General features: G+C 37.0%; 1 protein-coding gene across 1 annotated transcript; it reads left to right on the top strand.

The window, feature by feature from the left end:
- Positions 1-14,549: 14,549 nt before the first annotated feature.
- Positions 14,550-15,485, top strand: LOC101548724 (olfactory receptor 4P4-like). Its single transcript, XM_004621625.2, has one exon. It carries the CDS (start codon positions 14,550-14,552, stop codon positions 15,483-15,485), a length of 936 nt encoding a protein of 311 aa, XP_004621682.2.
- The last annotated feature ends 579 nt before the right edge of the window (positions 15,486-16,064 follow it).

The following is a 16,064-nucleotide window of genomic DNA, read 5'->3' as shown; positions in this document are numbered from 1 at the left end:
TTTATTTATTTGAAAAATAACATTTGTATCCTAAGAGAGACCCCATTGAATCTGTATAATGCTTTTGGGAGTATTGCCATTTTGATTATGCTAATTCTCCCAATCCATGAGCAAGGGATGTGTTTTCATTTCCTCTAGTCTTCTTTTATTTCTTTAAGTATTGTTTTGGAATTTTCCTTGTATACGCATTTCACCATTTCTGATTCCTAGGTACTTGATTTTATCTTCTATAACCAAGAATGGAGTTGCTTTTTTATTTTTCTTTCTTCTATTTCTATATTTACATATAAGAAAGCCATGGGCTTTTGGGTGTTAATTTTGTCACCTGCCACTCAATTATACAAATATATTTTCTCTAGAGTGTTTTTGTAGATTCTTTAGGTTTTTCTAAGTATAGTATTATATAATCTGCAAATAGTGAAAGCTTGATTTCTTCCTCATTTGAATGCCCTTAATAAATGTTTCTTTCTTGATTGCTATGGTGGAATAGAGCGGAGTGATAGCACAGCAGGTAGGGCTTTAGCCTTGCACCTGGTCGACCCGGGTTTGATTCCTCCATCCCTCCTGGAGAGCCCAGCAAGTTAGCAGAGCCTTACAAGCTACCCATGGTGCGTTTGATGTGCCCAAAACAATAACAACAAGTCTCACAATGGAACTGTGAATAACTGAGTTATTCAGTTATAACTCAGATAGATACTGGTGCCCGCTGAAGCAAACCTATGAACAACAGGGAAACAGTGCTAAAATTAGTATGGCAAGTATTTCCAGAACTATATTGAATAGAAATGGTGAACAAGTGGACAAACTTGTGACTGATCTTAGAGAGAAAACGTTCAGATTTTTCCTATTGAGTATAATGTTGTCTGGGTTGTGATAAATGGCTTTGACTATCTTAAGGAAAGTCCTTTCAATTCCCATTTCATTAAGTATTAAGTATTAAAAGTACATAATACAAATACATAATACAAAATATCTTATCCCATCTTCATCATGTGAACGAAACCCTCTCCATACTTATCAATAGACAAGGATGCTTAGCATAGACTACGGATTACCTGGTTGGTCCAATTTACTTTAGGATACAGCCAGGTAAACTCCCCATATGTATGTGATTAAGTGATGTTTTTCCTCCCACTAATGCAATATTCTTTTTCCTTTTGTTCATGTATAGTAGAGTGGGGGAGCAGAGAGTGGGGGAATTTCTCCCAGTGCCTTAAAGTCTAGAGTTATAGTTGAGATACACAGATGTAATTTGGTCCCTATATTTGTATTGGTGTGTAGTTTAAGTGTGAGTTTGAGCCGGAAGTACAAGACAGTTATGAACAGCTACTGATTCAAAATGTTTTGAGTTCAGTTTGGCAAAATTCTGGGAATACTGTTGAAGGTGACATAAAATGAAACAATTTTTTTTTTATATTCTGTATGCTGAAGCTATAGCAAATTATTCAGTTATTCAGAGTTCTCAAACATCAGACATCTGAAAGCAAACAATAAATTTAGAATTATCTATTGTCTGGTATTGTTTGATAGCTTTATAAACTTAAAAGAACTAATCTTTAAAATCTTCCTGTTTGGGGGACTAGAGTGATGGCATAGAGGGTAGGGCATTTGCCTTGCACGCGGCTGACCCGGGTTCAATTTCCAGTGTCCCATATGGTCCCCCGAGCAGAGCCAGGAGTAATTCCTGAGTGCATGAGCCAGGAATAACCCCTGTGCAATGCTGGGTGTGACTCAAAAAGAAAAAAAATAAAATAAAATCTTCCTGCTTTTGTCTATGAAATTAGCTACTTGAATTTATATTAAAAAAATCATAAGCTCAAGCCAATCAGAAACCCCTCAATTTATTTTGATTTGTATCATTTTTTTGCTGAGTAGTTGGATTTCAGTAATACATGAAGCAATGATTTTTATCGCTGATAGTTTAAGTGCTTAAGAAAACTGACTATGGATTTGTATCTAGTGGAGACAGAGAGTTCCTAAGCAGTGTGTGCATATGAGGCTGTATGAACAATAGTCAAAACGTCTAAACACATTGACAGAAGAAATACAAATGGCAATCAAAATAAAAGCTGCGTGTACTTTGATGCTTCCATTCTACTACTCTCCATTATAAATCCCTTTACTTCTTGTCAAAATTTTAATAAATAAATAGGCATTACTCTTTTTCCTTATTAACCACTCCCATCAATCAAATCCAGACATCTATTTACCTAGCTACACAAAACCAAGTATTAGTAGTATATTCCATGGAATTGTTTTTACTGATGCTTCTGTTCTACTGAGAATCATGGTAGGGATTCACACTGGACTGCAGTGTGGTCTGCAGTTTGTTTGGTTCTATTCATCTTTTTAAACCTTATTTTTGTGCTGAATATTAATCTAATCCCATGCCAGAGTATATTATTTCCCTCCTTAATTTAGACTTGAAAAAGCATAAAACAGTTTCTTTATTTGTGCCACTCTGATTAGATGTTATTTGTCTGTTTTCTTTCTTAGTCTCTAAGGAAATGGTGCCTGAAGCATGATAATGTGAAGGAGAAAAGTAGGTAGGCACTTTACCATGACAGTGGTTTGCAAATGTCTTTGGGGATATAACTATCAAGAGCTTTCCAAGACCTATTAATATTTGCATTGTCACTTAACCTTATATTCTGTTCATAAGGACCAACTTGTATCAGACAACCATTGGCATAAAAAATAATTTCTAAAACCTAAACACTTATTGTCATTTTCTGTAGAAATCAAAAGATTCATTTTGGTCTGAGTTAATATTAAAACACTAAAATGCATTCTCAGTTTTTCCCTGCTTCCTTGAGATGCAAAAAGGTACAGGTTTTGTATGACTGATATTTTTGTGGATAACTGATATGAGGTTTTAAAGCATGACAGATGTACAAAATATTGTATGCGATGTATTTAGAATGCTCTTGGATTACTATTTTTATAATTCTCTTCTTCTTATTTGTTATTTGTCATGTATTATTGAAGCCAAATTAGAAAGAGTGAGAATCTGAATGGCTCATGGACCTGCTTGACTAACCTGACAGTCACTCAGATGTGATGGTAAGAGAATTTCCCAGGTTACCGTGTTTTGGGAATGGTTCCACTGACCATGTTATAGGCTGATTATATGTACTCTACTATTACTCTTCAAAATTTCACTATAAATGGAATAAACTTTCTTGGTGTATAGAATTTGGTTGCGGCAAAATGTTTTAGTATGATATTCTTTTTATTTGCAGAGCATACAGAAATAACTCTAGTTGAGAATAGTTTTAATGCTTTTGTGCTTACTCAGAATTTTTTCTCCAATTATTTTGTAACTGCATTTCATCCTGCTATGGCATAGAATCAAACACCTTATCCTTAAGCATCTATAGTAACAAAAAATGTTCACAATTTTTATATCACTATTTTATTTTTAAATTAATTTTTTGTCACAGTGAGATACACTTAGAAGATTGTTCATGATTTGGTTTCAGTCATATAACGTTCCAACACCCACCCCTTTACCCCTTCACTAGTGTACATTTCCCACCACCAATGCCCCTGTTTTACTTGTACACCTGCCTCTGCCTCTGTGGCAAACACTTTCTCTCTCTCTTTTTCTCTCTCTCCTCTCTTTCTCTTTTACTCTCTCTCTTGTTCTCCCTCTCTCTCTCTCCCTCTTCCCTCCTCCTTTTGGGCATTATAATTTGCAATAAAAAACCTGAAAAGTTATCAAGTATATCCTTTGCCTACTTTCAATACTTGGATCTTGTCCAGAGTGATCATTTCTAACTATTATTTTCATCCTGGTCTCTTCTCCATCCTGACTGCTCTTTGCTCCATACACTTGCTGCAGGTTCTGACTCTTCACCAGTTCTTCTGGCTCCTGTTTCTTTGGCCTTGGGTGTTATTCACCTACTTTCTTTGTGTGTATCATAAATGTGTGCTGTAATTCTCTTTCTGCCCCTGTCCTTCTGATTAATTTCATTCAGCACAATACTCTTTATAACCCTCCATTTATAAGCAAATATCATGCGTATATATTTCCTGAGCTGTGTAGAATTCCATTGTGCAGATGTTTTCTTACCTTAATTATCCAGTCACCTGTTCTGGGGCACTAGGGTAGTTTCCAGATTCTGGCTATTGAGAACAGTGCTTCAGTGAACATAGAAGTGCAATTGGCATTTCTGTTGTGTGTTTTTGAGTCCCCACGCATATTTCCTGAAGTGATATTGACTGGTCAAATGGAAGCCCAATTTCTAGTTTTGGAGAAATGTCCATATTGTTTCTCCAAAAGGCTTGACTAGCCAGCATTCTCACCAATGATGAATGAGTTTCCCTTTATCCCTGCGTTTCATGCCAGCACTGGTTGTCTTGTTCTTTTGGATGCTTGCCAGTTTCTGAGCATCAGCCATTTTAAACAGAATAAGTTGCATCTAAGGAAGATAAAATAAGTTATAACATGCTGCTACATGATGAGAAAATAATGTAGGATGAAAGCTCTGTATTAAACTTAAAAAAAAATCAGGGCTGGAGGAAAAGCATAGAATTTATGTGCTACCTTGTATGCAGCTAACTCAACACTGCATATAATCTCCTGAGCACTGCCTGGAATGATTCCTGAACAAGGTAAGCACTGAGTACAGGATGGCAAAAAGAAAAACAAAAATCATAATGTTTTTAAAAAATACCTATTTATATGCAGTGAGAATAATGCACTTTCTTACGTATTTTATTACTGGTAATAAAATAATATTGTTGTTTGACTATAATTTTGTGATGAATTAATTTAGTTCCATAATGAATTCATCATATAAGAAAAAATCTCACTTGCATATTGTTGAAGTTTGAGTTGAAATGTATTTGATACACTAATTAAGGTCATGCTGTAAACTTCCTTCCTTCCTTCCTTCCTTCCTTCCTTCCTTCCTTCCTTCCTTCCTTCCTTCCTTCCTTCCTTCCTTCCTTCCTTCCTTCCCACCACTCTCTCTCTGTCTCCCATCTTCCTTCTTTTATTCCTTTCTCCTGTTCTTTCTATTTATTTCCATCCTTTCTCTCTCTCCCTTTCTCTCTCTCCCTTTCTCTCTCTCCATCTTCCTTTCTTCCTTCCTTTCTTCCTTCCTTTCTTCCTTCCTTCCTTCCTTTCTTTCTTTCTTTCTTTCTTTCTTTCTTTCTTTCTTTCTTTCTTTCTTTCTTTCTTTCTTTCTTTCTTTCTTTCTTTCTTTCTTTCTTTCTTTCTCTCTCTCTCTCTCTCTCTCTTTCTTTCTTTCTTTCTTTCTTTCTTTCTTTCTCTCCTTTATTCTCTTTCTTCCATTCTCTTTCTTTGTCTCCTTTTTCTCTTTCTTTCTCTCTCTTTTTTTCTCTCTCTCTTTCTCCCTTCCTTCCTTCCTTCCTTCCTTCCTTCCTTCCTTCCTTTCTTTCTTTCTTTCTTTCTTTCTTTCTCTCTCTCCCTCCCTCCCTCCCTTCCTTCCTTCCTTCCTTCCTTCCTTCCTTCCTTCCTTCCTTCCTTTCTTTCTTTCTTTCTTTCTTTCTTTCTTTCTTTCTTTCTTTCTTTCTTTCTTTCTTTCTTTCTTTCTTTCTTTCTCTCTTTCTTTCTCTTTCTTTCATTCTTTCTTTCTTTCTTTCTTTCTTTCTTTCTCTCTCTCTTTCTTTCTCTCTCTCTTTCTTTCTTTCTTTCTTTCTCTCTCTCTCTTTCCTTTTCTTATTTCTTCCCTTTTCCTTCTTTCTTTATACTGAAATTTAAATATCTGCATTTCTCTCTCTGTTCCTCTTCTTTTCTTTCTTTTTCTATTCTTTTCTTTTCATTGTTTGTCCTTTGAAATTAGATATACAAATGTTCATGACAATACAGCACGTGAGCCATGTATTCAAAGTGGAAAGTCCATGAAAAAAATTAAAAACCAAATAACTATATATATATTATGGGCCTTGGCCATTAACTCATACTTCTCATTAATTTATAATCTTATATATATGTATATATATATATAAAGAGGGAGAGGCAAAAAATGTTTAAATAATTTACTTAGGGATCACAGTGGTCATTTATTTCCTAGCGTTTAATAAAAATTCTCTCTGTGATGTCTGTGTTCTAACCACTTTAGTAAGTGTTTCCCCTAATTCTTTTTCTCTAGTCTTACATGCAAGGTGTCCTCAATCTTATGTCACTATGTTGCCTTCGGATCTAATTGTCATTGCTCACATTTCTCTTTATTTTAGATCTGTTTTATTTTTATTTTTTTTAATTCATTTATTTTTAATTAGAGAATCACCGTGAGGGTACAGTTACAGATTTATACACTTTTGTGCTTATACTTCCCTCATACAAAGTTTGGGAACCCATCCCTTCACCAGTGCCCATTCTCCACCACCCGTAAACCCAGTGTCCCTCCCACCCTCCCCAATCCCATCTCCCCTCCACCCCACCCTGCCACTGTGGCAAGGCATTCCCTTCTGTTTTCTCTCTCTAATTAGCTGTTGTGGTTTGCAATAAAGGTGTTGAGTGGCCGCTGTGCTCAGTCTCTAGCCCTCATTCAGCCCGCAACTCCCTTCCCCCACATGGCCTTCGACTACAATGTAGTTGGTGATCGCTTCTCTGAGTTGACCTTTCCCCGGAACGTGAGGCCAGCCTCGAAGCCCTGGAGTCAACCTCCTGGTACTTATTTCTACAGTTCTTGGGTGTTAGTCTCCCACTCTGTTATTCTATATACCATAGATGAGTGCAATCTTTCTATGTCTGTCTCTCTCTTTCTGACTCATTTCACTCAGCATGAAACTTTTCATGCCCATCCACTTAACTACAAAATTCTTGACCTCCTTTTTTCTAACAGCTGCATAGTATTCCATTGTATAGATGTACCAAAGTTTCCTCAACCAGTCATCCGTTCTGGGGCATTCGGGTTTTTTCCAGATTCTGGCTATTGTAAACAGTGCTGCGATGAACATACATGTGCAGATGTTGTTTCGATTGTACTTTTTTGCCTCTCTGGGATATATTCCCAGCAGTGGTATTGCTGGGTCAAATGGGAATTCAATATCTAATTTTTTGAGAGTCGTCCAAATTGTTTTCCAGAAGGGCTGAACCAGTCGGCATTCCCACCAGCAGTGAAGAAGGGTCCCTTTCTCCCCACATCCTCTCCAACAGCGGTTGCTTTTGTTCTTTTGGATGTGTGCTAGTCTCTGTGGTGTGAGGTGGTATCTCATGATTGTTTTGATCTGCATCTCTCTGATGATTAGTGATGTAGAGCACTTTTTCATGTGCCTTTTGGCCATTCGTATTTCTTCCTTGGTAAAGTTTCTGTTCATTTCTTTGCCCCATTTTTTGATGGGGTTGGATGTTTTCTTCTTGTAGAGCTCAACCAGTGCTTTATATACCATTGATATCAACCCCTTATCTGATGGGTATTGTGTAAATATCCTTTCCCATTCTGTGGATAGTCTTTGGATTCTGGTCACTGTATCTCTTGCGGTGCAGAAGCTTTTTAGTTTAATGTAGTCCCATTTGTTGATCTCTGTTTTTACTAGATTGCTTGGTTCCGTGTCACCTTTGAAGATACCTTTATCTTCAATATCGTGGAGGGTTTCGCCGACCTTGTCTTCAATGTACCTTATGGTTTGTGGTCTAATGTTGAGGTCTTTAATCCATTTTGATCTGACTTTTGTGCATGGTGTCAGGTCAAGGTCTAAACCCATTTTTTTGCATGTGGTTGTCCAGTTGTGCCAGCACCATTTGTTAAAGAGGCTTTCCTTGCTCCACTTCACATCTCTTGCTCCCTTATCAAAGATTAGATGGTCATACATTTGGGGTTGTGTGTAGGGATATTCCACCCTGTTCCATTGGTCTACGGCTCTGCCTTTGTTCCAGTACCATGCTGTTTTAATTGTTACTGCTTTGTAGTAAAGTTTGAGGTTGGGGATGGTGATGCCTCCCATCATCTTTTTCCCAAGAATTGTTTTAGCTATCCTTGGACGTTTGTTATTCCATATGAATTTTAGGATTGCTTGATCCATTTCTTTGAAGAATGTCATGGGTATATTTATAGGGATCGCATTGAATCTGTATAATGCTTTAGGGAGTATTGCCATTTTGACAACATTGATTCTCCCTATCCACGAGCAGGGTATATGTTTCCATTTCCTCATGTCCTCTTTGATTTCATGGAGTAGCGTTATGTAGTTTTCTTTGTAAAGGTCTTTTACTTCCTTGGTTAAGCTGATTCCGAGGTACCTGATTTTCTGGGGCACGATTGTGAATGGGATTGCTTTTTTCATGTCCCTTTCCTCTGCCTCATTGTTTGCATATATGAAGGCCATGGATTTTTGGGTATTGATTTTGTAGCCTGCAACTTTACTGTATAAGTCTATTGTTTCTAAGAGTTTCTTAGTAGAGGTTTTAGGCTTCTCTAGATATAGTATCATGTCGTCTGCAAATAGTGAGAGTTTGATTTCTTCCCTTCCTATCTGGATGCCCTTAATCTCTTTTTCTTGTCTAATAGCTATCGCAAGTACTTCCAGTACTATATTGAAGAGGAGTGGTGAGAGTGGGCATCCTTGTCTTGTGCCTGATCTCAGAGGAAAGGCCCTTAGTTTTTCCCCGTTGAGGATAATGCTTGCCGTAGGCTTGTGATAGATGGCTTCGACTATCTTGAGGAAAGTTCCTCCAAACCCCATTTTGGCGAGGGTTTTCATCATGAAAGGATGTTGGATCTTGTCAAATGCTTTCTCTGCATCTATTGATATGATCATATGGTTTTTATCTTTACTTTTGTTGATATGCTGGATTATGTTGATTGATTTCCGAATGTTAAACCATCCTTGCATCTCTGGGATGAATCCCACTTGGTCGTGATGTATGATCTTTTTGATGAGTTGTTGGATCCTATTTGCTAGTATTTTGTTGAGGATCTTCGCATCGGTGTTCATCAGGGAAATTGGTCTGTAATTTTCTTTCTTAGTGGTGTCTTTGTTTGCTTTTGGTATTAGGGAGATATGTGCTTCATAGAAACTGTTTGGGAGAGTTCCTGTTTTTTCAATTTCCTGGAAAAGTTTGAGGAAAACAGGCAATAGGTCTTCTTTAAATGTTTGGAAGAATTCGCCAGTGAAACCATCTGGGCCTGGGCTTTTGTTTTTGGGGAGGTTTTTGATTACCGTTTCAATTTCCTTAACATTGATGGGTCTATTCAGGTATTCCAGGTCTTCTTTCTTCAGTCTTGGGAGATTGTAGGAATCAAGGAATCCATCCATTTCTTTTAGGTTCTCCTTTTTTGTGGCGTAAAGACTTTCAAAGTAGTCTCTAATGATCTTTTGAATCTCACTGGTTTCTGTTATGATGTCCCCCTTTTCATTTCTGATTCGATTTATTAGAGTTTTCTCTCTTTCTTTCTTTGTGAGACTTGCTAGCGGTTTATCAATCTTATTTATTTTCTCAAAGAACCAACTCTTTGTTTCATTGATCTTTCGGATTGTTTTTTTGGTTTCGATGTCATTAATTTCTGCTCTAATTTTTATTATTTCCTTCCTTCGGTCTGGTTTGGGGTCCTTTCTCTGGTCCTTTTCTAGGGTCTTGAGTCGTGAAGTCAAGCTATCTATGTGGGTCCTTTCTTCCTTCCTGAGGAATGCTTGGAGAGCTATAAATTTTCCCCTTAACACGGCTTTAGCTGCGTCCCATAGGTTTTGGTAGCTCGTGTCTTCATTCTCATTTGTTTCTAAGTATCTTTTGATTTCTTCCTTGATTTCCTTCTTGACCCACTCATTGTTCAACATGGAATTGTTTAATTTCCAGGTGTTTGATTTGATTTTCCGTATTTGTGGGTGGTTAGCTTCTATCTTCAGCGCATCGTGGTCTGAAAAGATGGTTGATACAATTTCTATTTTTCGATTCTATTGAGGTATGTTCTGGGGCCCAGTACATGGTCTATTTTAGAAAATGTTCCATGTGCACTGGAAAAGAATGTGTATTCTTTCTTTTTGGGGTGTAAGGCCCTGTATAGGTCTATTAGGCCTCTCTCTTCAATTTCTTCATTCAGGGTCAGTGTTTCCTTGTTGAGTTTTGTTCTTGTGGATCTATCTAGAGGTGATAAGGCCGTATTGAAGTCTCCGACTACAATTGTGCTGTTAGTGATGTCCTCTTTGAAGTCTGTTAGGAGTCGTTTTAAATATTTAGCTGGTCGTTTGTTAGGAGCATATACGTTTAAGAGTGTGATTTCTTCCTGTTGTACATATCCCTTGATAAACAGAAAATGACCTTTGCTGTCCCTTTTGATCTTTTTCATCCTGAAATCTATGTTGTCGGATACCAGGATGGCCACTCCAGCTTTTTTAAGGGGGTTGTTTGCTTGGAGGATTGTTTTCCATCCTTTGACTTTGAGTCTATGTTTACTCTGTTTGTTCAGGTGTGTTTCTTGCAGGCAACAGAATGTTGGGTTTAATTTCCGGATCCATTTAGCCACTCTGTGTCTCTTGATAGGTGCATTTAGGCCATTGACATTGAGAGAGATTATTGTGATGTGGTTTTGTGTCATCTTTCTGTGGGATTTGTTGTTCTTATGGGGCTCCTCCTTGTCTTACAGTAGCCCCTTTAGACCTTCTTTCAAGATTGGTTTTGAGTCTATGAAGGACCTGAGCTGTTGTTTATCCGAGAAGTAGTGTATGGTTCCTTCGAGTTTGAGTGAGAGTTTAGCCGGATAAAGTATTCTTGGTGAGGCATTCATTTCGTTGACTTTTTTCACTATGTCCCACCATTGTCTTCGGGCTCGGAGGGTTTCTTCTGACAGATCGGCCGTAAATCTGAGGGGTGCTCCTTTGTATGTGATTTCCCTCTTTGACCTTGCTACTTGTAGAATTGTGTCTCTATCTACAGCATCCGCCATTCTGACTATGATATGCCTTGGAGTCTTTTTATTTGGGTCTCTTTTTGCTGGCACTCTTCGGACTTCTTGTATCTGGACGCCTGCCTTCTCCAGCTCTGGGAATTTCTTAGTGATGATGTCTTTGACTATGTTTTTTTCATTGGGGTTACTTCCCTGTGGTTCTGGTACTCCAATGATTCTTATGTTGTTCCTCTTGAAGTCATCCCCCAGGGCTCTGATTCGCTCTATAGCCATTTTGAGGTCTTTGGCCATTATTTGTTGCTGTCTGTAAGCTTTCTGCAGCTCATCCTCAAGCTCGCTGATTCTGTCTTCGGCTGTAGTCATTCTGCTGTTGAGGGCATCTAGTGAGATTTTTATTTCATCTACCGATTGCTTTATTTGTGAGACTTCCGTTCGAAGGTTTGAAATTTCTGCTCTCATTTCTGCTCTCATTTCTTCCTGTATTTTCTTGGTAGACCGTTCCAGCGCTTGATTCATCTCCTCCCTTAATTTATTGGATGTCTGTTCCATAGTTGCTTGGAGTAGGTCGACTCTCCTCCATATTTCCTCTCTGAATTGTTTATCTGAGAGGTCGTAGATGTTGGGAGACTCTTTTGAGGTTTCTAGTATCTTTTCTTCTCCCTCTCTTCGTGGAGGGGATTTTCGCTGCTTCTTCATATTGTCACGGAAGTGCAGAGTTGGAACCTTGTAGTTATTTATTCCTCTTCCTTTTTGTGGGAAGAAGGGGCTCCGATTGTGCTAAACTTCCCTTATTCACTGATAGCTTTTATACTGTCAGCCTAAGCTAATGGCTATTTTGCGTAAATGTTTGAGATCGCAAAAGTGAGTTTTCAAAGGAATACACAGTACGGATTGAGCTGAGGTAGCAAAGAATAACTGCGGCCGCGTTAGTGTTGGCCGCTCTGAGAGGAGGCCACGCCCACTTTAGACCACGCCCACTAAGACACAGGCCACGCCCCCATTGTCTTCCTGTTGATGGGGGGGACGTGCGCAGTTACAAGCCGGTTCGGGAGACGGGGTGCGCCGGGCGAGCAGGGAGTGACTTCAGAAACTCGGGAGACGCAGACGGCAGTGGGAAGTGGGGGAAAGGGAGGGCCTCAGGGAGTTCTTTGAAGGAATGAATTCTATCAATTGTGGCCAAAGGAGAAAGCATGGAATGGTAAAAAAAAAATAACTGCGGCTGCGTTAGCGTTGGCCGCTCCGGAAAGAGGCCACGCCCACTTTTTAGGCCACGCCCCCTGAGATGAGGACACGCCCCTAAGCAGCAGAGTGGGGATTGGTCAGGATCCGACGGCGGCGGCGGAAAGGTGCCAGGCAGGGGCTTCAGGAGAAGCCCCGAGCTGTGGCGGGCAGGGGGCTGGGAGGGGGCTTCTCCGCGCTGTTTAGCTCTGTTTTAAATACACATATCACTGGGATTATTTGCCATGAATGCAGAATGGGACTTTAAGAATTATTATAGACCAAATGCCAATGACTTTCTACAAATAAGCAAGAATCCTAATTCCATAAGATTATATTTTCTTTAAACAAGGAAAATGATAGCAAAGTAACAAAATCAGTGAAGTTAAAATTGCTTTTTAAGTTTGTACACATGCATATTGTGATAAAGTAGAACCTGAAATATACTTTTTTACTCAAAAAAGGATCTAAAGTTTTATTTTCTACTTTTACTCGAGACTCTTTCGCTCTCATCTTCATTTATCATGAAGGAACTGGCATCTAAGAAGGAGGGAAGGTTAGGAGAGAGAATAATCTATGTGAAATTTTAAGATTAGTTTTTATAAAATTATCTTCCTTTTAAAAAGAGAGATCATGTTATACAAGTGCTTCCATATTGAAACTGTCTCCAGGCCGTTAATGTAACAGTTTTCTCTCCCTCATTTATTAATCTGCTTAATTATTTGGTTTTGATCATACCAGCAGTTCTCAGTGCTATCTATCCAGCCATCATCATCAGTTTTAGTTTATAAAAAGTATATCTTTAAAAAATACTATTTGTCATACACTATACTCAGTGTCAGCGTCAATAAGTAGAAGGCAGTCCATTGATGCTTACCTCTCTTTCTAATTGGGTTCAGTTCTCTTTAGTTATTATGTTAAATACCACTAGAGATCATACTCACTGTCTTTTCTAAAGAAGATCTACTAGTATAATGGAATCGTGTAAGAGTCTCTAATAATAATAATAATAGTAATAATAGCATGATTTCATTTTATGGACCTAGAAGCATTCTTAAGTTGAAGTAATGGACATACTATATTATGAATAATTTTAAGTGCTCTAGCTGTTAAATAGTTTAGTCAAAATTTCTGAAAGATTATAAATAGCATCAATACCGAATATATGAAGCACAGTTAATGTTTTATAAATAATATATTTTAAAAAGCAACCTTTAAAAAAATTTTAGAATAGAAGTTCTCTTCATAGATGTGACTGTCACACTATATCCAACTAGAGAAAAAGTTGAGCCAGTGTTTTGTAACTATCTGGAGTGTGCTAATACCTTGTCAGAAGGTAAAGTGACTTCTGAAATTTAATTTTATTTGTTGTAAAAATGCTTTATAATAATGAAGTAATGTCTCATGTATTCTTTGAACATAAAGAATTCAAATTTTAAATTTCTCATTTGTTCATAATTATAATAAATACCACTGATTATTAACTACTATAAAACTCTCTTTAAGTTTCCTTCTATGTTTTTGTTCCACTTTTGTTAAAACTTGTTCCTCAGCTTGTGGTAAAATATGAAATTTTGTAAAAAATATGTCATTGCACAAATATTCTTGGAAAACTTAATGATCTTAAATATATTGTAAATTTTACATATCATATCATATGCATATACATATATACATATCATATTATATCATATCATATATCATATGCCTGAAAGCAAGAAGTTTAGTGCCAGAGAGATTATATAATTTCTAGATAGATATTTTCCTTCGATGAGGTCTATTATGGTTCGATCCATGTCAACCAGTATGGTCCCCTGGTCCCCTGCAGAATGATTCCTCAGCACTGAGGTTAGGGTAATCTCTAGCACCCCTGGGTGTGGTCCCAAAACAAATAAAAAAAAGAAGTACAAGCAAGTACTGTTAATATTTCATTGGTTATTTTCAAGAACTACACTTATGAATTGGCATTCTTTATTCTGCTATTGAATAAACTTCTCTTTAATTGGAAATATATCCAGAATTCCATTGGCTTAAAATAGACAATTGGCAATGTTTTATGATATAGATTAGAATAATGTACAATTTTGCTTTTAAAATTCAGCTTATAGTTTCTTTTCAATAATTAAAAAGTTGATGTGTTCATGATTTCAAAACAACTGAGACAGTGTACTTTGAAACTATCTTATAAAAGAAATCATCAGTAGAAGGCATAAAATTATTGTAATACAAAAATATTTTTCTTTCTTTCTGTTACTTTGACTTACTATGCTTTAAGAGTACTCATTATCCAAATGTAAATATTTTGAATACTGATAAGTAAGATTCTAAATTATTTTCATCTTCATTAATACATTACAATAGCTGTATAAATTCAGGCATGACAAAAAAACTGGACTTAAATAAAACTTAATATGATTTTATTCAACTAATGTATATTTTCTAATTTATAATATGATTTGTGTTTTAGTTCTTTCAGGTGTATAACTCACATTGCGTGATATTCTTCAAAATTAAATGGAAAGCTATAGAAATGTCTCAGAAATCATCCTTCTTGGACTTTCTTGTGGCCAAAACCTACAAATATTCTGCTTTGTGCTCTTCTTACTCTGCTATATCACCCTGTTGGCAGGAAACTTTCTGATTCTTATCTCTGTCCAATGCAGCCCTCTTTATAATCAACCAATGTACTATTTCCTCACCCATTTGTCTTCAATAGACATATGCTACACCTCCACAGTTACACCTAAATTTATCGGTGACCTACTATTAGAGAGAAAGACCATTTCCTATGGTAGCTGCCTATTACAGGTCTTTTCCATGCACTTTTTTGGAGGTGTGGAAATCTTCATTCTTACTGTCATGGCTTATGATCGCTACGTTGCCATCTGCAAACCCCTCCACTACATGATTATCATGAACAGGACAAGGTGCAACCTCCTTGTCTTTGCAACCTGGATTGGTGCTGCTGTCCATGCCTTTCCTATCTTCATAATAGCGATCAATTTACCCTTCTGTGGTCCAAATGAAATTGATCATTATTTTTGTGATATCTTTCCTTTACTTCAGCTTGCCTGCACTGATATCCACATCAGCGCTGTCCTCATACTTGCCTTTGCTGGGATAATAGCCTTAGGAGTCTTTGTTGTGTTATCTTTATCTTATGGGATTATATTATTCACTTTAAGAAATCAGTCAGCTGAGGGGAAACGCAAAGCACTATCTACCTGTGGGTCTCATATAACGGTGGTTATCTTATGTTTTGGACCTGTCATCTTTAGCTACATTAGGCCCCCTATTACTTACCCTGAGGACAAAATATTGGCGTTATTTTACACCATTGTTGCACCTATGTTCAACCCCCTAATCTATACTTTGAGAAATACTGAAATGAAAAATACACTGAGGAAAGTTTGGTGTCAAACATTGCTTTCAAAAGAATCACTCAATTAGTTTGAAATGGCTTCCTGGATAGTCAAAGTTATAAGGAAAATTATTTTGAATCTATTGTCTAAAATCTAGAGATTTTATTTATTATCACTTTATTGAAAAGAAAGATGTAAATCTGTAACTATATGGTGATTACAAAAACAATCCGAATTCTTCCCTATAAAAAGTGATTGAAAATTAAATTATTTTTTGTGATGTACTAAAATATTTATAAATTCGAGGTAATCTGCATTAAAAAAAACAAATACAGAAGCAAGTTTTGTTCTTCGACTCTCTTTTCAATATTCTCATACTATATTTCAGGAAAAGTGCCCTTATCCTCAGGAAATATGCTCCCAAATCTATATTCACCTCCTATATTAAGGTCATAGTGTCTACAATATACTTTCAAATTAGCCTTTTTGGCTTTACTAGCAGTATGATATACCAGAAAATAATAGTTTTGTCAGAATTTTAATCTCCCAGAAAATGTCAGAAATAAAGATAATTTTTTGTTGAAAGATAATCAGGATTAGCTACAAGACCTTAATGGATCTAGTTGTGTACCTAACTCAATTCTTGCTACATAGCACATATTGTTAT

Source organism: Sorex araneus, chromosome 6, assembly GCF_027595985.1.
Source record: "Sorex araneus isolate mSorAra2 chromosome 6, mSorAra2.pri, whole genome shotgun sequence".
Classification (NCBI taxonomy): Eukaryota; Metazoa; Chordata; class Mammalia; order Eulipotyphla; family Soricidae; genus Sorex; species Sorex araneus.
The sequence above is the reverse complement of the archived record's forward strand: the minus strand, read 5'-3'. Positions and strand labels throughout refer to the sequence as shown.